The sequence below is a fragment of the Mauremys mutica genome, chromosome 3, assembly GCF_020497125.1.
Source record: "Mauremys mutica isolate MM-2020 ecotype Southern chromosome 3, ASM2049712v1, whole genome shotgun sequence".
NCBI classification, from domain to species: domain Eukaryota; kingdom Metazoa; phylum Chordata; order Testudines; family Geoemydidae; genus Mauremys; species Mauremys mutica.
Window position 1 is genome coordinate 142,510,063 of NC_059074.1, and position 20,809 is coordinate 142,530,871.

At 42.3% G+C, this 20,809-nt stretch overlaps 2 protein-coding genes across 10 annotated transcripts in view; one reads left to right on the top strand and one right to left on the bottom strand.

The window, feature by feature from the left end:
- The window catches only part of CEBPZ (CCAAT enhancer binding protein zeta), a 25,482-nt gene extending 10,836 nt beyond the window's left edge, over positions 1 to 14,646 (top strand). For both annotated transcript variants that reach the window (XM_045009311.1, XM_045009312.1), the window contains exons 9-16: positions 4,052 to 4,118; positions 5,732 to 5,826; positions 6,984 to 7,044; positions 8,132 to 8,340; positions 10,668 to 10,751; positions 13,155 to 13,216; positions 13,322 to 13,403; positions 14,366 to 14,646. In XM_045009311.1, coding sequence (XP_044865246.1) covers positions 4,052 to 4,118; positions 5,732 to 5,826; positions 6,984 to 7,044; positions 8,132 to 8,340; positions 10,668 to 10,751; positions 13,155 to 13,216; positions 13,322 to 13,403; positions 14,366 to 14,505 — 800 coding nt within the window. In that variant the 3' untranslated portion in view covers positions 14,506 to 14,646. The remainder of the gene's footprint in view (positions 1 to 4,051; positions 4,119 to 5,731; positions 5,827 to 6,983; positions 7,045 to 8,131; positions 8,341 to 10,667; positions 10,752 to 13,154; positions 13,217 to 13,321; positions 13,404 to 14,365) is intronic.
- On the bottom strand, positions 13,589 to 19,333 carry CEBPZOS (CEBPZ opposite strand). Of its 8 annotated transcripts, XM_045009330.1 has the most exons (6): positions 18,946 to 19,038; positions 17,652 to 17,811; positions 17,456 to 17,564; positions 14,902 to 14,946; positions 14,546 to 14,630; positions 13,589 to 14,466 (listed from the first exon to the last, which is right to left on the bottom strand). In XM_045009330.1, the coding sequence occupies exons 3-5, from the start codon at positions 17,556 to 17,558 to the stop codon at positions 14,548 to 14,550; spliced, it is 231 nt and encodes a 76-aa protein (XP_044865265.1). In that variant the 5' UTR covers positions 17,559 to 17,564; positions 17,652 to 17,811; positions 18,946 to 19,038; the 3' UTR covers positions 13,589 to 14,466; positions 14,546 to 14,547. The 8 variants fall into 8 exon arrangements, with proteins under 8 accessions (XP_044865265.1, XP_044865270.1, XP_044865263.1 ...); XM_045009335.1 differs by lacking the exons at positions 17,652 to 17,811; positions 18,946 to 19,038 and adding an exon at positions 19,282 to 19,333; XM_045009328.1 differs by lacking the exons at positions 17,652 to 17,811; positions 18,946 to 19,038 and adding an exon at positions 19,075 to 19,250.
- Between the last annotated feature and the right edge of the window lie 1,476 nt (positions 19,334 to 20,809).

Below are 20,809 nucleotides of genomic sequence, written 5' to 3' on the forward strand. Positions count from 1 at the left end.
CTAAAATTGTGCCATTGTAAAATATATGTATATTTAAAGAGGATGAATATTTGACTATCATATTCATATTAAAATAAAGAAATAAAATTTGAAAGTCAGGAAACTCAGTTCTACAATTAACAGCCATATGGGTGTTTATATCAACACCTGTACCTTCCCACCAGAAACTCCTTTACTCCTCACCTTTTACTCCTGAGGGAATTATGCACCACTGGATGTGCGCAGAACTAATGTCTGCTGCAGATTTCTTTGCTTTCTTGCAGAAAAATGACTTTCTGACAGGGAAGCAAAGGGAAGCCGCAAGAGCAGTCACATGCCCCTCCCCAACAGCGTGGGTGCATTGTTTCGGGCACCTGAAGCAGCTGGCGGAGAGGTAAATCACTGTGTGGAAGCGGGCCTGAGGACGATGCCATGTCAGACGCATCCTCTGGACCGCTGTGCACCTGGATTTCCCCCCTCCACCCACCCACACACCCTCCTCCCCATGGAGTCCCCTGTACCCAGACCCCCCACCTACACGCACCTGGCCGGTGGCTCCTACCCTGTGCCGGGCTCAGCTGCTAGTCCCAGTTGGGCTGGGGGTGGGGGAGGAGCGTACTTCCCCTGCACGGAGCGCCTGGGGCTGGGTCAGACCCATCTCCAGAAACCGCCCCTGGCTCCGCACCCCCCTCTCACATCCTGCCTCCATCATTCCTCAGCTGTGGGGGGGATCAGTCATTGTATGGGGAGCTACTCACCCATTCACCCAACCCCCATGCATCTAGACTCCCTTCCCCCTGCTGAATCGGCCACTTCCAGACCCCCCTTGCTTAGCCCCATCCCCACATCCCCAGACCCTGCTGAGCCCTAATGACCTTCACCTGGACCTCCCCTGCAAAGTTCCATTGCACCCTCACTCAGAACCCCCTGCAACAAGCCCCTATGCATCCAGATCCCCCCACTGAGCCGCCTGCACCCAAATTGCCCCACACAGAACCCTCTCACCCCACACCTGGATCTCTCCACACTAAGCCCCTCCACACTTGGATCCTGCCGGACTGAGGCCACACCTAGTGTGCATGGCCAGCCCTTGTGCTGTGTCAGAGTCAGGTGCAGCCTCACCGCCAAGTCTGTGGCCTGGGCCGGGGGGGGAGGGAAGTTGCAGGCTGATCTCCCACCTCTGTGCAGCCAGGGGCCTGTGCTCCCCACTGCCATGCTGGAGCCACATTTATTTATTGACAAATTTGCAGAATTTTATAATATTGTGCGCAGATTTTTTTTTTTTTTTTTGGGCACAGAGTTCCCTCAGGAGTAACCTTATCTATTTTTCCACTGCTGACAACATTCCTCTATATACTGTTCCAAGAAATGTCCTCCAGTTCACTTGACCATTCAGAGCAAGATACACAAGTGTCTTGCTGCTTATCTATGTATGGTACAAAAGCACTTGCTGTCATCCACCATTCTAGAGAACCGTACCTGCTTCATTCACCCCTTCTATTCTGTATCTACCGCATCTGTGCTCCTCACTTGGCTCTAATACCCTGCCCTTCAGAAACTGCTCTGATGTGTGCTGCTTTAGATCCAGTTTATGTAAGATGGGTAGGGTAGGGCCACAATTACTGAGGCGTGTTTAGAATATTGTTACAAATTCACTTGTTGTTAGTGATGTGAATTATTAAAATAATTTCAGAACTGCTAATGGTGCAACAGGAAGATGGGGTTGGGATATAGGGTCAGAGTTAAGGTTGTTTGCAGAAGATTAACTAAATTTCTTGCTTTACAAATATTTGTTTTAGTTACAACATTCTAATAATTAACTGTTTAAAATGAAATGAGGTTTTAAACATTAACTGTGTATAAAATATTATATAAGTTTGTGCTGGATCTCTAGTTTCAATTCATATTCCTGTTCCCAAGTTATCATATAACCACATTTATTCTGCGTAAGTGACTTAAATGGGACAGGTGATTTAAACCTCCTTGAACGGATTAGATAATGATTTTAATCGCATTAAGATCTGTCCATAAGAGTATTGATTACTATGTAAAATTCCTAACCTGCAACTATTGTTAGGATTAGTAGGCATCTTTGTCAACATTATGTTGGTAAAATTCTTTCAGAAATAGGCCAGCTTTTGTCTGGCCCTGCTCCTTCCAATGCTTAAGAGCAGGGTTTGGCAGCAGGAATGGATAGTAATGGAACAAGGAGGGAAAGGGATTATAGTAGTTAATCTTCACATTCTCGCTGTAGTTAATTTAATGTGCAACAACAAACAATGAAATCCTTGGGCTAGAGCTAAAACTCCTCTTCCCCCCCCCCCCCCCAAATAAACAAATAGTCTACCCCTTTGCTGCTGAAGATAGTTGCCATGACTTCTGCTGAAGGATTTTTGTAACTCTTTTTGGCTCTTACTTATGCCTCTAGTTCTGTTCTCTGTGAGGTGCTGTAGCCAATACTATGTCGTGTTAGTATATAGCAGTGGTTCTCCACCTGCGAATTAGCACACAGCTATGGCCCAGCTCAGCTGTGTGCTAAAGGCCAGCCATGTGCATAGGTTCCCAGCTACATGGTGCGGAGAGGTCCGTCCGGGCTCCCGGCGGGCCCTGCAGGGTTGAGGCCTGGGGCAGCTGGCCCACCCCATGTGGTGGGGTTTGGGCAACTGCCCGGCCTTACAAGGTCCGGGGCAGCCGCGCAGTGGGTTGTTCGGGGGCGGGGCGGCTGCTGCCCTGCCACCCGGCCCCTGTGGCCCAGGTAACACATTGTGGGCTGTATATCAGTTGAGGACTACTTGTATATAGACTAGTCCATGTCTCTTTAATGGCACAAAGTTTCTGTGGCAGTATGAACACACAATCAGGAACTTTTACCTAGAATTCATTCAAATGGATGGTTCATTTATTGCATTAATCAAGGAGCAGACTGAGCATTTTAAAAACATGGAATTAGTCAATTTATGCACTTTAGAAATCCTTATTTTGTATAGCACATTTTTACTAAATATATCAGGGCGTCACATTTGTGATAGCTATTTTACCAACCTAAATTGAGGTGTAGAGGATTTAGAGTGAAAAGCAGTTGTGATTTGGACCTCTGGAAACCAGTGCTCCCATGCAGGAATACAGCTAATAAAAATTGCAATCAGGCCAGCCTAGCAAATTGAAAACTATGTATTTGTGAGCAGTTAATTTACTAGTGTTCCACTGTACATTGTTTTCCCCTGTAACCTTGATTGTCAGAAATCCATTTCCATCACCTGCTTTTATCTGAAACAATCATCTCGCTTGACTTCACTACTGAGGCCATGATATGGCTTAAGATGCTGTGACATTTCTCTCTACCAGAGGGAGCAGGCTGCTTTCTGCATGCAATGAAACGGGACATGGCTCTTCTTGTCTCCTCTTGAATGTTTTTTGGGGTGGAGGTTGTGTGGCAGGAGGAAGTGAGGTGCTTGTCACCATTGGTCTCCTTCCTAATCCAGGCACAAGATCTTTTTGCCATCTCTGGTGGAGGGGGCTTTAGTGCCTGTTGAGCACCTGCAGATTCTTATCCTTCTTTCCCCACCATCATTAGTGCTGGACTTTGGAAGTGGTGGGATGCTTGATCATGCTCCAATCACTCCTTTTTGGCCAGCTGCTGAAGAGCTTTTGCTCATAGGAGGAGGGTGAGGAGGATTCATTTGTGTGGTGGGAGAAATGCGGAGGTTACAGGTTTCCCAAGTCTATCCCACCGCCAAACTTTTTTTTACATACACCCATACTGGGTTGTTACTAACTCTAGTTAACATATAGAAATGATGAGGATCCAGGGGATAGTTAGGGCTAATGCCTGTGAATTGTGGTAGGGTGGAATGTTAGCCCACATTTTACCATTTTAAATAGTAAATATAGCAAAGTTCTTATTTTAAGAAATTGAGGAGATACACCATATATCAGAAATTTAGTTTGGGAACAATTTTACTGTAGTGTTTTCATAACAAAACATAAATGTTATATAATGATATTCAACTTGCTATAAAATCTTGTCCCTTTAGTGAAGCAAAGCATAAAGCCAGGTCTGTTATTTTTTCAGTCAACAGTAAGGAATTCCTTGCCCAAGATGAAAGTAAAATCCCAGTGGATGAAGTGTTTTTCCACAGGTAACTAAATATTTCTGAATACTCTTAACAAGCTTTGTTTCTGAAATGGAACTCTTTAGAAAAAGAACTAGAATTTGTAAATTTGTCCTGACATATTTACTCTGAGAAGTTTGTGAGGATTTGGATTAGCTCAAGTGATTTATGTAATGAAATGATGGATCTTTCCTTGCTCAGTGTGGAATACTGAAAGTTGTGAAAAATATTTTAGACGGCAGTAATAACATAATCTTAAAATTATAAGGAAAGCCATTCAAAATTACAGTCTGCTACTAACATCACTTAATTGACTTAATAGCATGGAGTTGCAAGCACTGGTTGATCACGAATAACCTGTGTGCTGTAATACCTAGGCACAAGAAGTTGATTGAGTCTATTTTAAAATATATGTTACTGATAACTTGATTTATTAAAATGGAACAATAAAAAAAATCTAACTGGTAGCTGTTTATGGTATTTGTATAATTTTTGTGTTTTTCACCGTTTTTCCTCTATTTATAGTCTGTTTTATTTTCAGGTTATCATATGCTCACAATGCTAGTGCTTGAATTACAAACATTGCATGAGGAATATCTTTTAAAAAAAAAACTTTTCATTGGATTTTTTTCTTAATTCATAGAATCTTTTCTAGTGGTCTCAGGTTTTGCAAACATTTGTTTTTCTTAAACCTGAAATTTGGGCTGAACTTGGCAGTATCTCTTTATTGATATTCACTCTGAATTTGGCTTTTGTGGTTTAATTTTAATTGTAAATAGTAGCAAATGGAACGCTCCTGTTAACACAACTATGGGAGATCCGTTGCGTTCTCTCTTGATAAATCACTATTCCAAACTATTTTCATGTCAGTGCAAAACTGTGCACAAGTTTCAGTGACATCAGAAGCTTTTCCTAGATGGGACCCTGATATTAGAGACACCAACTTAAAAATCACACTTCTGCCTGAAAAAAATATTAATTATTGTTACAAGTAACACCTACGATTATTATAACTTTAAGATTAGAGAATGTTTATTTCTTCAGTTTACTTTATGCACTTTTGCTAATGCTTTGTGTAGTAAAATTCATGTTTTCTCCCCATATCTAGTCACTTTTCCCTCTTATTTGTGTGGATCTTTCATGCTGCAATAAAGGAGAGGAAAATGTTTTTAAAAATAGGTAACTGAGGTAACTGAGACTAAAGCCAAAAAAACTGGCAGACGAAATCAGGGGGAAAGCATAGTACCTGAAACTACTTTTAAACTTTTTTTCCCAATCAACTGGACTTCAAGTTGACAATGTTAATTTAATCACACACATCATATGTGTATTGTTCCTGTCATTTTTTAAATTCACAGTGATCAGAGAAGCTTCTGAAACCACAATCCAGGCATTTTCACTGCTTTAAATCTTACATCACTTCACCATTTTACACTTTTTTAAAAATTGAAAAATAAACGAACTATAAATCTTTGAATTGTGATCCATATTTGAAACCATTAACTGATACTTAAGTGATAGCTGGCAGACTTTATATACAATGCATGTAATTCATGTTGTGTTCCTAGGACACAATGATTTTAATAAAGCCACATCAGTAATGTAGTGTTTGATTGCAGAGAACTTTTTAAATATTTCAGATTTTATAAAAAACTTGATAAAGAGAAACGAAAACGTCCAGTGGAGGAAGAAAGCGTGGAAGATGTAGATGATGATGAATTTGAAAGAATACTGGGTAAGGCTGTATTTTCATAGTAGTAAAGCACTCTCAGCACTTAGTAGTCTGCACAGGCTGTTCCTTGGTGGACTATTTTTTTACTTATTCAGTTGTCTATAGTGAGGAATCTGTGTAATGTGATTATGCATCTCTGCCAATGGCTGCATATGGCTACATGACTGCTCTTTCTTTTGAACTTGGTGTAAGTTTCTGCTCTAGACTTTAAGATTGTCTGTGCATGCTGCAACTTTAATTTGCAGCTTCATATTTTGCTTGTGCAACTTAGACCAACATTTTGAGAATTTAGTCCTAATTATAACAAAGTATCTGTAACTTTTTGTTGATCCCTTTTGTGTTTTATCATTGGTCTTTTTAATGAACAGTCTGCCTCTAATGTTAGGCCATTTGCTTCACGAGTTTTGAGGCATGGATCCAAGGCACCCTTGTGTTAACTTTTCTTTGCCAGCCTATCTTCAGTCAAGGATTTATAGGAAGAGGACTTCAGTTCCTTGAGAGAAAGGTGTCAGTTTTTTTTTTTTGACGTCATTGTTCTAAGTTGGTGTCTTCCCTTGTTTAGATCTATATTCCTAAATTCCATCAGTGGCAGTGGCCTTTAAAGTCCAAGGTTGTTTTGCTTCTCTGTGATGGATTGTGGTGGATACTCTTAATCCAGAGTCGAATGTGCAATCCCTGCAGTATTCCCTGTATTCTGCACACCTTGGTTATGGGTGTCACAAGAGAAGAGTCTGAATCATAGGGGACTATTTTATTATGTGATGCTGAGGTGGGGGAAGGATTTTTGTATATTTCTCTGCACACTAGCCAGAAAATAGACAAAATGAATTTTAAGATAACTCTTTAAACAAAAGCTGTTTCTCCAGTGCAAAGGAATTATCTTTCAAAATTTTTACTATGCTATTGTTTTTGCATTATGAAATGCCTTATGACTCGGTGTGTGTGTGTGTGTGTGTGTGTTAAATGGTATGTAAGTTAATTGGCCAGTTTTCCGTAGAAGTAAAATCTACTGGGATTCTTCCTTGATGAGTCAATAAATGTAAACAATGTATGCTTGAGAAAATGGATGAGCATTCAGTCTATTTATTAAATAACTTCAAAATATTTCGCTTTGCTTTGTGTTGCAATAACAAAGAAAATTCCCCATTTTTTTCTTTCAGACTCATTTGAAGGTGACAGTTACTTTGATACTGTTAGCAAGGATGACATTGATTTTGCTGGGTAAGATTCTTGATTCTGCTCCTTCTGTACTAATTCAGTGCCGCTCCTACAGATTTTTACTCGACACACTAGATGGAACTTTTTGAAGAAAGTCAACCCTGCTCAGTATCATTTTGCACAAGGCGTCATTGTTGAACGCTGCGTGACTCTCTTCCACCTCCCCCTGGGTTGAGCATGCTGATGCTATGGCACTTGCAACTTGGCCCAGAAAGCATGAGGCTGGGCACTTTATTTATTTATATCATAGAATGATCCAGCAAGCAAGTCTGTATCTTCTTGGTTTTCATGGTCTCCGGTTTCATGGTCAGATAATGCTAGTGAGTGTAATCATAAGTTGGAATGATACATGATGTATGAAATCTAAAAACTGGGATTCTGATCCCATGGTAGAAGTCCAGAGTTAAATAACTTAATTCCCAGCAACTCATTGGCTCCATTAATGATTGAATATGCAATTTTATTTGAAATGTACTTTTAAAATTCACTAAAGAAATTGAAATTTCTTTTGGGAGGAGAGGGGGAAATTATAGCTTAAATTTGTAGTAAACCATGAAAAACTTTGATCCAGATCTTGTTCCCTCTCAAACTCTTCTTCGTTACCACCTCTTTGCCCCACCATTCCCCTCACCAAACCCCCTCCCCCCCCAACCTTGTTTCAGGATGGGTCAGTTCCCCTCCTTTATTCCATTAAAGTGCTATACTAGGTCAGATTCTCAGTTTTCCATTTAATAGGCCTGCTAAGGCTTCTGGAAGTGTCTTTGAAAGCAGCTCAACAAGGATTTCTGAAAATGAACTGGGACCATTAGAACATATAACAAGACATCTAGCTGCTGTCAAAAGAGTACCTTAATCACAGGATTCTTTTCAGACCTTTTAAATCGGGTGGATTTTTAGCAACATTCCTTGTGTTAAATTCAGTTTGATGTATTTTTAATATTCTGTGAGTGCCAATTGATTACGCCATGGGTTACTTTTAAAATTCTTTGTAATGATTCTTAACTTCCTAGTACAGCACTTTGAAATAGGTGGGTGTTATCTATAGACATCTAACGAGGATGGAAGTGCTGAGTATTATTGTGTATTTTAGTAATATAAAAAACAAGCCCCAGGGTGGTAAGAAAAGCAAAAGAGATGAGGAATGCAGTGATGACTTGGAAGATTCTGATGATGAAGATGAATTCAATGAGATGGATGATGAAGTAGTCTCCCTGGGAAGTATGGATGAAGAGTTTGGAGATGACATTGATGAAGAGGGAGGTGCATTTATGGATGTATCAGAGGATGACAACAGTCCAGGTAAGGTAACATTCATTACCAGCATTGAAGCATAAAATACTTTTTAAAATTTGGTTGCATAGATTAGGTGTTTAAATCCATGTATAGGGACCTAAATCAGAGGCCTGGCTTTCAGAGATGCTGAGATACCAGCAGCTTCCACTGAAGTCACTCTTTGTCCAAGAAGCTCCCATTGAAGGCAGTGAGTTGCAGGTATTTATTATCTCTGAAAATGAGGCCACTCTTATTTAGGAGTCTAAATATAGAATTAGGTGCCTAATTTTAAGCACACATCTTTGAAAACTTGGTCTTAAATACTTCACAAACCTAGATACACTATTCTCTGCACACTCAAAATAAAACAAAAAACCTCCAAAAACCAAATGACACAAATAACTTACATAGTGACCATTATGCGGCACGAAGGAAAAATAATAAATCAATCAGTGTTTGGCAAATTCTAGTTTTAGGTATGCATGATTTGAATCAACATTCATTAAACTTTTCCACTGGTTAATTAGAGACCAATTAATGTTTTTAAATTAGTGGTTAATAAGTAACTATTTGTGACTCCTGTAATTGTATTTAGCACAACAACAAAAATTCCTGTGCCTAATAATTTTATTTTTCTATCATAAGAATCTGAAGCTGTGACTTAACCTGATCCCGGGTTACGTTATCAGAGAGATTGTTTATATGGAAACCACTTTACAATGTCAAGAAACATATGAGATTAAGGGACCGTTTATATTGGCTTGTTGAGGTCAGGGAGTATGATCAGGGAGTAAAATAACCTATTCAGATAGATTTTAATGTCTGTCTTTCATATGGGCACTACTACATAATATACAGTAACTCCTCATGTAAAGTTGTCTCGTTGCAGATCTACTAGAGAACATGCTCGTTTAAAGTTGTGCAATGCTCCCTTATAACATTGTTTGGCAGCCACCTGCTTTGTCCACTGCTTGCAGAAACAGCAGTCCTTGGAGCTAGCTGGTGGGTGCTTGGAACCAGGGTGGACTGGCAGCCCCCCTAAGTTCCCTATGCAGCAACTACCCAGCAGGCTAGCAATTGCTGGGCAGTTCAGCTGTCCCTCCCACCACTGCCATGTGCTGCTCCTGCACTTTGCCTTGTAGCTGCTCTTGGGAGCCTACTGCTTGTTTGGGGTGGGGAGAAGAGCGCTGCTAATGTCAGGGTGTCATCTAACTCCTGCCCCCTGTCCTTTACCCCATTCCCACAGAGCGGGGGGGGAGAGGGGGAGACATGACAGGGCTCAGGATAGGGAGCTTGCTGGCAGCAGCTGCTGTCTAAACTTGCTGATCTACTTAAAAAGGCAGTGTAGTTAGCATGCGGTCAGCGTACTTAAAGGGGCAACGCATGTGACACACAGACACACAGTCTCTCTCTCTCTCTGTGCTGTGCTGCCTTGTACAGTGTGAGGCTACATTAATGTGTTAACCCTTGAAGGCTCAGCCGAGTGCTAGTTCATCATTTAGCAGTAAGGCATTCCCTGGGAAATATTCCACCCGCTGACTTCACCACCTCAATTTAATACTGTCTACACAGCAATGACTTGTTTAAAACTTATACTGTGTGTGTGTATGTCTTTTGTCTGGCAAAAAAAAATTTCCCTGGAACCTAACCCCCCCTTTTACATTAATTCTTATGGGGAAATTGGATTAACTTAAATCATTGTGCTTAAAGTAGCATTTTTGAGGAACATAACTACAACATTAAGTGAGGAGTTACTGTATTAGCTTGGTGGAATTTTATTTTTCTTTATAATTTCAACAGGTAATATCTATGTTCAATTTAAAGCATTTTTTCCCATTTTTATCGATTTTAAATTTTCATAGTTGTGGGAAATCATGGGAGGGATGAAACAGTAACTTTAATGACAGTAGGTGTTACCAATAGAAATATTTTTTCATTGATTTGTGTGTCCAGTAAAAACATTTGACTATTACGGATAAAAATCTAATCTTTCCAAGCCTAACAACATACCACACTGTTCATCAAATATATACATTTTACATAATGCAACGTTTCTTTTGAACTTTTGTGCTGAGATGAGTGCTTTATTTAATGTCTTCCATGCTGTAGTAGTAGGCAAAAGAGGCATTTAAAGCTGGCATGAAAAACTTAACTTAGCATTTCCCAGGATCTGTGGGTTTAAATTAAAAATTTGAGTATGTCCATCATGGTTTTAATGTTTTCTAAGAGCAAGCTCAACAGAATAATGGGGCAAATGTGCGTTAATGGACATGTTAGTCTTCGTAGTTAATGTTTTAAATAGCGTGTATATTGTGCAAATTATAAGTGATCTATTTGGTTTTCCTTGATAATAGATGTAAACAGTAAAGATCAGGTCAAATCTGTCAGTAAAAAAGGCAAGAGAAAAAAAGATACTGATTTTGCTGGATCATTTGAAGGTAAGAATATATTTGCATTTAAAGTTTGAGAAAGGTTAATACAAATGTATGCTGTGAGAAGTATATGGACTGGTGGAGGGCTTTGTGTTGTATGGGGTTAGTGCACTGATCTTGTGCCTCTGGAAACATGAGTTCAAATTCCATTTTAGTGAAAATGAATTTCTCACCCCTGTACATATCACAAATCCAGTCAGTCTGGTACAACTGAGTATTAGTGATGCCTCTTAAGAGGCTGTTAAGGTTGAGTTGAATTAGCAGATATATGTAGAGCAGATTGCATTGTATCTGGATACACTACATGCAGCACAAGTTTGTGCTACTGACCTCCCTATGTTGTAGTCTAGATTTCTTTAAAAAGGGAATCTATGGCTTCCTCAGATTCTTCTAGAGCTGTGGCCTGCTGCTGGTAATGAAAACAAAACTAAAATACAAACTATAATGCAAATTTGATATAAATTGAGTGTTAGGCATGGAAAGCGTGTGAATTAATTCAACAGGTGGGGTGTCTTTTTTCCACTTCCACTCAAAAAAAAAAAATCCTACAGCATCCGACAGCTTTACACTGTTGCTTTATATCAGTGATATTCAGACTGAGGCTTGGGAGCTGCCTATGGCTCTGTGCAGAACATATTAAAACACTGATTTAATTATTAATCAGGATGCTTTTATATGTTAACCCATTGTAGTTGATAAAATAACTTAGTTTTATATATTCTCACAACAAAATGACTGACCAAGTATTTTGTCATACTACTTAAATATGAATGTTAATTACTATTGTAAATGAAACAATGAATTCACACTACTGTGGCTCTTTTGGGTAGTGTTGATCACTAATTATGGTCTTGAACCACTGAAGTCTGAGTATCACTGCTTTAGATCTTAAAAGCAACCTGCAAAAAAGGTTGAACCCTCTTGCTACTTTGTTGACGTATAAAGTTTATCTAAAGTTGTTTTGTTAAAAATCTGCTTGTTGTGTACAACAGAAATTCAGGTTTTGATGACTGGAAAGATGGAGAAATAATGACATCATAAGAACTAAGTGAAAGTTGAGCATCTGAAGAGAAGGGATTATTAATTAGACTAACTCTTTAACCCTGATGACTAATATTTTGGTTAAAGGATGTGTGTATTAAAGAGTCAACATATCCCACCCCTTAAAGTTTGAGAGCTAAAAACATACAGTAGAACCTCAGGGTAATGAACACCTTGGGAATGGAGGCTGTTCCTAACTCCCACCAAAACTGCTGGGCCCTCAGTCAGCAGCTGCCACTCTCCAGCTGCCCAGCTTTGATAGCAGCAGCACAGAAGTAAGCGTGGCATGGTATGGTACTGCCACTTTTACTTCTGCTCTGCTGCTGGCAGGGCACTGTCTTCAGAGCTGGGCTCCTGGCCAGCAGCAGCCACTCTCCAGCTGCCCTGCTCTGAAGTAAGGGTGGTAGTACCAGGATCAATAACCTTGTGACCGCGTGCAACTCCCTTTTGGGTCTGGACTCCCCATTTGAGAAACACTGGTTTACACAGATTTTACTGGGGCTTACAGGGTAAAGGCACACAAAAGACCAGATTTAACAATTCGTGTCATGTTTTTCATGGCTGTGAATTTAGTAGGGTCTGAGTTATTAGGCTCAGATTCTGTATGCTTTTACTGAGGCAATCCTTTTGGGGAGGAAAACAAAAATACTAGCACATAATCCCTCATTTTATCAGCCATCCCTTCTCTCTGAGAACTAATCCCTCTTTTTTATACTAAACTATGTAGATTTTAAACCTTCTAGTGTATTTGTTACAAACACTAGCAGACTACTTTTGTAAGATCAGTTCCTTCTGTGTGCTAGTCGGTGCTACTGAAAATCTTCTCCCTGAATGGCTCCAAAAGTTATTACTCTCAGGACACATTTCTGCTGCAGCACTGATTCGAAGTCAGCCAATTAATGACTGCTTGAGGGACAGATAGAGATCAGATAATTAACACTTTCATTATTATAAATACTAACAGGTATATGAAAATTTTGGATTATAGCCCTCTCCCTTGACCCTTCATCTTTTACTTGTCTTCAGCTGTAAGCTGTACTGGACAGGGACTATGTCTTTGTACAACACCTTGCACTAGGGGGCCTTGATCCTGATTGGGTCCTTAGGTTGCTATTACAATATATGTATTACATTATTAAGCACTCTGTTCACATCTCTCCCTGCAGTGAAATAATGGACGATGTCTATCTTCTAGTTACATTCTAGTTACTTAAATGTATTAAATAGATGCTTTTCTAGGAGCTAATAGAAATCAGATACTTTGGACAGTGTTGTTAAAGGATGAATTTTTTTTGTCTGGTCATGGTGCCTGGGAGAATGTAGAATCTTAGCTGTTGATTACAATTTTCAATAAAACTTTATTTGAAGGATCAAAGCAGCAAAAGAAAAGAAAACTCAAAGACACCAGCATGCTTGCTGCCGCAGAAGAGGTAAGTCTGATTAGTATATATAATTAAGAAAAAATGTTTGATCTCACACAGTGCCTGGCTATATCTTTCCATAAACAAAATACTAATATTTCTCTTTCTTTAAAGTTTGGCACTCTTCTGGATGAAAATGTTACATCCAAGTTTGATAACATTGGTATGAATGCAATGGCTAACAAAGATAATGCAAGTAAGTGAAGTTACATCTTCTATAAACAAACTATGCCCTTACCTTATTTGAATAGGTACCTATGCACAATCCTTATGATATTAACAATTTCATTGCTTAGTTGATATTTTTAAAAATAACTTCCATTTTAAATTGAATACACAAAGTTTAACTTAATCCACAAAAAAAGATAACTGAGCCACTGCTCCTGTATAACTTTATTTCATGTAGGTACATGATGTATAATACAACAGTACTTGTTTTTAAGGACTCTCACCCTAGTCTAGATTTAATTGTATTCTTAGTCACAGCATGATATGCAGCTTTTGACTTGCATCATTAAATATCTAATTATAAATTATATAGCTTAACTGGTTTTAAACTTCTAGAGGCATATAACTTTCTCCCCAATGGGAATTTTTCTGATATAAAAGCTGATGTAACTAAGGTTTAGCCAAACACACCACTCCCCAGCTTTGGTGTACATGGAGCAAAAACAATTCCCCCCCCACAAATCTACATCTGTGTAACCCCACTTTGAAAAGTAGGTTTTTTATCAATCAGATAAAACCTGTTGTGTTGAGTATAATTAAGGCTTTGTATTCTTTGCATCATTTCTCTAGTATAAAAAAATTGATATCTCCCATTCTAGACACTGAGTATTTCTACTTAAACAATAGTGTTAAGGCAAACTATTGAAAGCAATTTTAAAATTTGTGCCTTTGCAACAGGTCCAAAAGGTTCCAGGTTATAATAGTTTCTGCATAATGGAAAAATGCAATGAAAGCAATTTTAAAATTTGTGCCTTTGCAACAGGTCCAAAAGGTTCCAGGTTATAATAGTTTCTGCATAATGGAAAAATGTCTTGAGGTGAAAAATCCAATGGTTCACATTTTATTGCTGTTCTATGAATTTATTTATTCAAAGGATACATCACTTATCCTCCACCTCTTATTTGTCATGTTCCTCCTCTTCCCTTGTAGGTGTCAAACAGCTCAAGTGGGAAGCAGAGCGTGATAATTGGCTCCACAACAGAGATGTGAAAAATATTATCAAGAAGAAAAAACAGTTCAAACACAAAGGCCTGAAAAATAAACACAAAGGCAAAAAGTCAAGAAAATGAATGACACATTTTGTTTTACACTGCTTCTGTTTTTACTTACTTCTAATTTTTGCTGCTTTGCCATTTCAGTTGGTCCTTCTCCTTTATTCCATAAACTCCAGCCCATTCATTGCTTTTGTAATAAACTGTGAAAACATATAAGAAAAGGCATCAGTGTCATCTGTTCCTCTTATGTGCATCTGAATGTCTAGGTCTAATTTTATTGGCTTTGTATTCATCTGATTCCGAGTAGGAAAAAAAGATCACTAGAATTGTCTCTAGCTAAAGGTACGTTTTACAACCTCTGCACTTATGAAAAACATTTAGCAACAATACAAAACTAGAAGATAATTCACTGCCAAAAGGACATACGAGCTTTATCAAGTGTTTTCTTTTAGTTGGCAAGAAGTAACTTACCTTCCAGAATGGATGGAAATCTCCTGTTCATTGTATGCCTAAAATCTGATAAGGGAATAAGAAAAAATTACAACTATTCTCAAAAAGAATTGCACCAATGGAATGGTTGTTTTTGTATTCTAAAGGCAGCTTTCTTAGTCTTTAGTTAGATACCATTAAATAGTGTGTAATTTAATTTCAAGATTTTTCAGTGTTCATCAAACACCACATTTGAGCTACTTTTATTTACAAGTTGAGACACTTTGAGCCTATCCCCACTAGTGAAATAGGCAAGAAAAGCCTGATGGGTCCCTCTGAACATCTGGCTCTTAAGGTTAACAGTGAAAAGTCTTTCCTTTTGCAAAAGAGATACAAAAACTTCTCTCTCCTAAAATCAAGGAGGTTGTGGAATCTAAAGCTTTTTAAAGGGAGGGTTGAGCCAAAGAGCTTGTCCCAAGTTTATTACAAGTTTAAGTACTGAGCATCCCCCAGAGCAGTGTTTCTCAACCTTTTTTGATACTGGCTTGCTGCCTTCCTAAACTTGGGGACTTGCACCAGCCCACAAACTGGTTAAGAAACACTGCCTTAGAGGGGGCCGCAAGCAGGTTTCAGGGGGTCTGCCAAGCAGGGCCAGTGTTAGCCTCGCTGGGGGCCAGGTTAGAAAGCCAAAGCCCCACCATGTGAGGCTGAACCCTAGGGCGCTGAACCCCATCACTTGGGGCTGAAGCAGAAGCCCGAGCAACTTAGTTTCATGGAAGCCCCTCTGGTAATGTCAGCCCTGGCTTTTGTATGCAGAAAACCAGTTATTGTGGCACAGGTGGGCTGTGGAGTTTTTATAGCATGTTGGGGGGAGGGGGGTCCTCCTAGAAAAAGGTGTGCCATAAGTCACATCTCTCTAGATAACAGAAAAATTCTCATTCTGATTTTATTTGGAAAGTACTCAGATACTAGAGCAGAGGTCAGCAACCAGTGGCATGGGTGCCAAAGGCAACACATGAGCTGATTTTTAGTGGCACTCTGCTGCCAGCCAGTGTCCTGCCCACTGCTGGACGGAACTCCGGGCCAGCAGCAGGCTGAGCAGGATCGGCGGCTGGGACCCCAGACCAGCAGCCCGGCCAGTCTGGGGTTCTGTCTGCTGCCCCCGCTGCCGGTCCCACTCAGCCCGCTGCCAGTCTGGAGTTCTGTCTGCCAGCCCCAGTAAATGTAAAATGTATTACTGGCATGCAAAATCTTAAATTACAGTAAATAAATGAAGACTTGGCACACCACTTCTCAACAGTTGCCGACTCCTGTACTAGAGTAATGGGTGGCAGTATAAAATTCTCCTGGGAGAGCCTTATAGGACAGTGAATCTGGTCTGAGGGCTCAGTTGATGTGAGCTAGGCTTTGTCCTGGGCAGAGTGAGGTTTCTCCAGGCCCTAATTTAGTCTCTCTCTCATATTTTACGTACTATAGATTACTGCTGGGGGAATTCTGCACACAACCCAAACCCCCATGCTGAGCCTCACCCCTTGCAGCTGGAGCCCCCTGCACCTAGACCCTCCCACCAAGCCTTATCCCTGCACCTAGACCCCACCCCTGCACCCTGATCTCCAACCCACCAAGCTTCACTCCCCCCCCAGCACCGACCCACCCCCTGCTGAGCCCCAACCACTTTCACCTGTACCCCCCTGCCCAGTCCCCTTGCCCATGCACCCAGACACCAACTGGGCTGCTCACACCAAACCCTCTCAACCCACACCTGGATCCCTCCACATTTGGATCTTGCTGGGCTGAGCCTGCCTGCCCACGCCTGGTACAGAGGGGCAGGCCTAGCCCTTGCGCTGTGTCAAGGTCTTCACCACCAAATCTGTGTCCGGGGGGCACACACTGCAGGGTGATCTCCCACCTCCATGCAACCAGTGGCCTGTACTCCCCACTGCCATGCAGGAGCCTCCCCATTTATTGACACAATTTGCATAACTTTAAAATATTGTGCACATAATTTTTATTCTTTTGGCACAGAATTCCCTCAGGAATAATCTAATAGATGAACAATTTCTTTTTCACCAATACAATCTTTCAGCAACAAATGCTTAGATGACTTTTTTTCCTACTTGAAACCTTGTCCCTGTCCTTAGGGTAAGGTGTTTTGGGGAGGTAATAATTCCACCACAGATTACTAATCAGATCTCATCTGTTAGACAGTTAATATACAGACTGCTCAAACAGAAGTTCTCATGATGGTTCTATTCCCCCCCACCCCTACACCTCACTACCTCAGTATACATCTAACCTAATAAGTCTCAATCATTTACTATTAGGCTAAGTTCTTGGGACATAGCCCAGTAAATTATCTGTCCTCTTAAATACAGTCTCCCTCACCCCAATATTACATGCACAGTTGGTTTCTTCACAACTACTTTGTTTACAGAAAACAGAGAGTAGAAACAAGGATGTGAAGAGAGGTTTCAACTTTTTAATTTAGGGAATCAACATTCTGCTACCTTATCCACTCTCTACTAATTGTTCCACTTTTCTTATAAGTAATGTTGGTACCCACCATCAGGAGTAATTTCTAAAACCACTTTATTACCTTGATTTGTGTCCATTCTGTGAAATAGAAAATATGCTCCAGCAATCCCAGCCACTTCCAAAAGTAAAACTCCTTTGAAGATCTTCCTTGCAACAGGTTCCATGTCTAACTTCTAAAAAGATGAGGATAAGCATTTTACTACAGAGATGCTAACATTTTCATTCTTTAACTAAAACTAAAATTATAATAAAGATACCTTAAGAATTTCTGCTTATTCTTAAGTGATTAAACATCTTCATCTGGGGTCCATTGGAGTACTGCAAGTGTGGAATGCCTCAAATGTACTGACTAGAGATGAATCTAATATCCAAAGTCCATGGGAGTTCCTATTGACTTCAGTGGGTGCTGGATCAGGCCTGACAAGTGGCATTTAGCATGTTACCTAGAAGCCTATAGGTTTTTATTTTTTTCCCCCTAGATCCTTTTTATATATTTAAAAGGAAATTTTACAGAAGTAATGCTCTGGATGGTTAAATATAACGCTCAACGTTTATCTGAGCCATATTCCTAGGCAGGGTTCCATGCATGACGTGACATCAGTAGTTAAATGGGTGCTAGACCTCACTGCTCCACCTGCACCCTCTTCAGCTTGACTATTGGTCTATTGACTATACTGCTGCAGTTGCTGGCACCTGAAGAGGTGGCGGGCCAGTCACCTTTAACATCTGGAATTTACTGCGCTGAAAACAACTTTTGCTTTAAGAGTTGGCTGTTGCCTGGTGTCTTTTCTCCTCGGCCGGTTCCAGGCCCCCAAGTAGCTCCCATTAAAATCAATGCAGCGGGCCCCACAGCGGTCAGGGAGCTGGAAAGCAGGGCAGGTCCGTGCCAGCTGAGAGGGGCCCCACACAGGGCCAGGGCGAGACGCGCTGCGCTGCGGCCAAGTCCGGCCACTCGCGGCCTTGGGCTCAGGCCAGGCCAGGGCTGCAAGCGGCCGGCCCGAGGCCCAGCGCGCTGCAGGCACCAGCCGAGGCCCGGATTCGTCTGCAACCAAAGGCGCTAAGGCCTGACAGGGCGGGTGCGAACAGCCCCACGCCAGCAAGAACCGCGCTCGGCCCGCTGGCGCCCAGGGCCGCCACACGGGGAGCCCGGCAGCGGAGGTGGGAGGCAGGGGAATCAGGCGGGAACCCGCCCAGGGGGAACGGGGCCGTTGGCTTTCCCAGTCGCTCGCTAACGGACACGCGAGCAGTTGGGAACGTGGGCCCGGGAACGCGCCCGCGGCCACTGGCCAGCGCCGCGTGAGGGGCCGGGGCCACGTGTGAAACACGTGACCCTCCCACCCCCACCATATTCCGGGAGGGCACGTGACGGGCCTGGGCGCGGGGGAAACCTGCAACGTTGACCCCCCCGGCTTCCAAGCTTCGCCCCTTGTACTCGTGGCCCCGCCTAGCTCACTCGCTCCAACTGCAGCAACAGCGTGACCCGGAAGCAGAAAACAGATTCTACTTCCGCATCATAACCCGGGGGCCTACAACGGTCACCCCGCCGTTTACCCGCTGCAGCCCGGAGACACTGGCCCCTTCCCAGGGGCGCGCGGCCCAGCAACCAGCGTCACTGATCACAACGGCCGCCTCCGCAGTAACGACCAGCACGCGCCCTCCCGCTCCCCGCTCCCCTCTCACCTTACGCCTTTCAGAGGGGGCGGGACTTGCACCCCAGCGCAGGCGCAGTTTGGTTCTGTGCCCATCAACGTGCACGCAGACGCAGTAGCATAGGCACGGTTTGGAGACGCCGTCCATGAGCGCATGCGTACAACCGCCCCCTCGCCAATGATCAGTCCCCGCAGCGTAGGGCGTTAAGCAGCCCCCTCCCAGCACAGCGCCACCTACCGCTGTCCCAAGCGCCCGGCCCCGCGCTGCCCAAACATCAGGAGCGGCCGCGTCGAGGCTCTGAGCCCCCCCATCACACATCCCGGGAGCCAGCGCCCAGACCCCGCCCTCCAACGCGCCCCCAAACCCCGGCCCCGCCCCAGCCTCCTGTCCCGGGACTCCACCCTCGACACGTGCCGAACACCCCGCCCTCGCTCCAGGACGTCACCCCCACCAACATGGACCCAACACCCTTCCCCAGGCTCTGCCCTGGGGTCCTGCCCCGAAGCCTCTGCCTCTCAAGAGCAAATCCACTGATTTATTTAGAGCTTTTTTTGTGTTTTCCAAGCAGTGAAGGATTCTTTTCTTTTGGAGGTCGTTGCCCACCAACTGCACCTTCTGTTTTTTAAATATAGCAGGAAATGGGAACTGTGGTTGGGCATTCCCAACAAAGGAAGCACAGGACTGACAACACACAGCTACTGCTGCTTTGACTTGCAGTTGCTTTTGCCCAAACAGTGGTGCCTGATGCCTCAAGTAACCGGTAGAGGTCTATAGTTAGGTCTTGAAACTATAAGGGAGTGGGGGAAGCATTTGTGAGTTTGTCTGGGCCAGGAAAAGGCAACGCTAATGCTCTTCCTGGCCTGGTGATGGCAACTATGAACTTCCTTTCTTACAGGCAGCTGCTTCCATCAGTAGACTAACAGATATGGTGGCCCAGAGGCTTGGAACCTCCTGTACAGGAAATCTTAATATTTCACAAATGATATGTCCAGCAGTAACACCCAACTGAGTGCACCAGTTCATAATGCAGTCACAAAGATCACATATACTCCCTTCTCAGTAAAATGTAGCTCAATAGCCTACAATCTTCTGCTTGAGTTCAACTTCCAACCCTTCCTCAACGTAGCCTTCAATATTATGATATGCTGCTGACCTGCTTGAGAACTTGAGCAGGAGTAGATGGAGTTGCTCTTGAATAGCTCCATTCCTTTCTTTGTCAGAGGGCCCAGAGAGAGCATTGGGGAATTGTTCATTGGCTCAGAGGGCTCTTTCTCTTGGGAGCCACTAGGAGAGTTTGTAATTAAGTATGGATTAGTGTCTTCCATATGCTAATATTACTCAGTGGCTGTATATTTCAATCTTTTCAGACTTTGCTGGTGTGATTGTAATAATGATCTGGCCATAGCTGAGGGCTCATAGACCAGACTAGTATTGAACTTACAGAGCAGAGAAGCAACCAAAACAAACTTTATTTTAACATTTTTTTAACATAATAAGTGATGATTATTTCCCTTTTGCTCAATTATGTCTGTCAGTCCCTGCTGCATTCCTTCCACACCTACACATACTGTTAGAGTCCCTTCGTTGCTCCCAGTCTGCCAGCAGGGTACAAGGCAATAGCCATGGTCTCTTCTCCCATCAGAAGAGGAAGGAGAAAGTTGCCATTGGGTGTTGTTCTCTGGTGGGCTTGGCTGCATCTCTACTGAGCCTGCCATTTGTGATACCCACCTGACCTTTCTTGCCTCTCGTCTTTGAGAATAGGGCT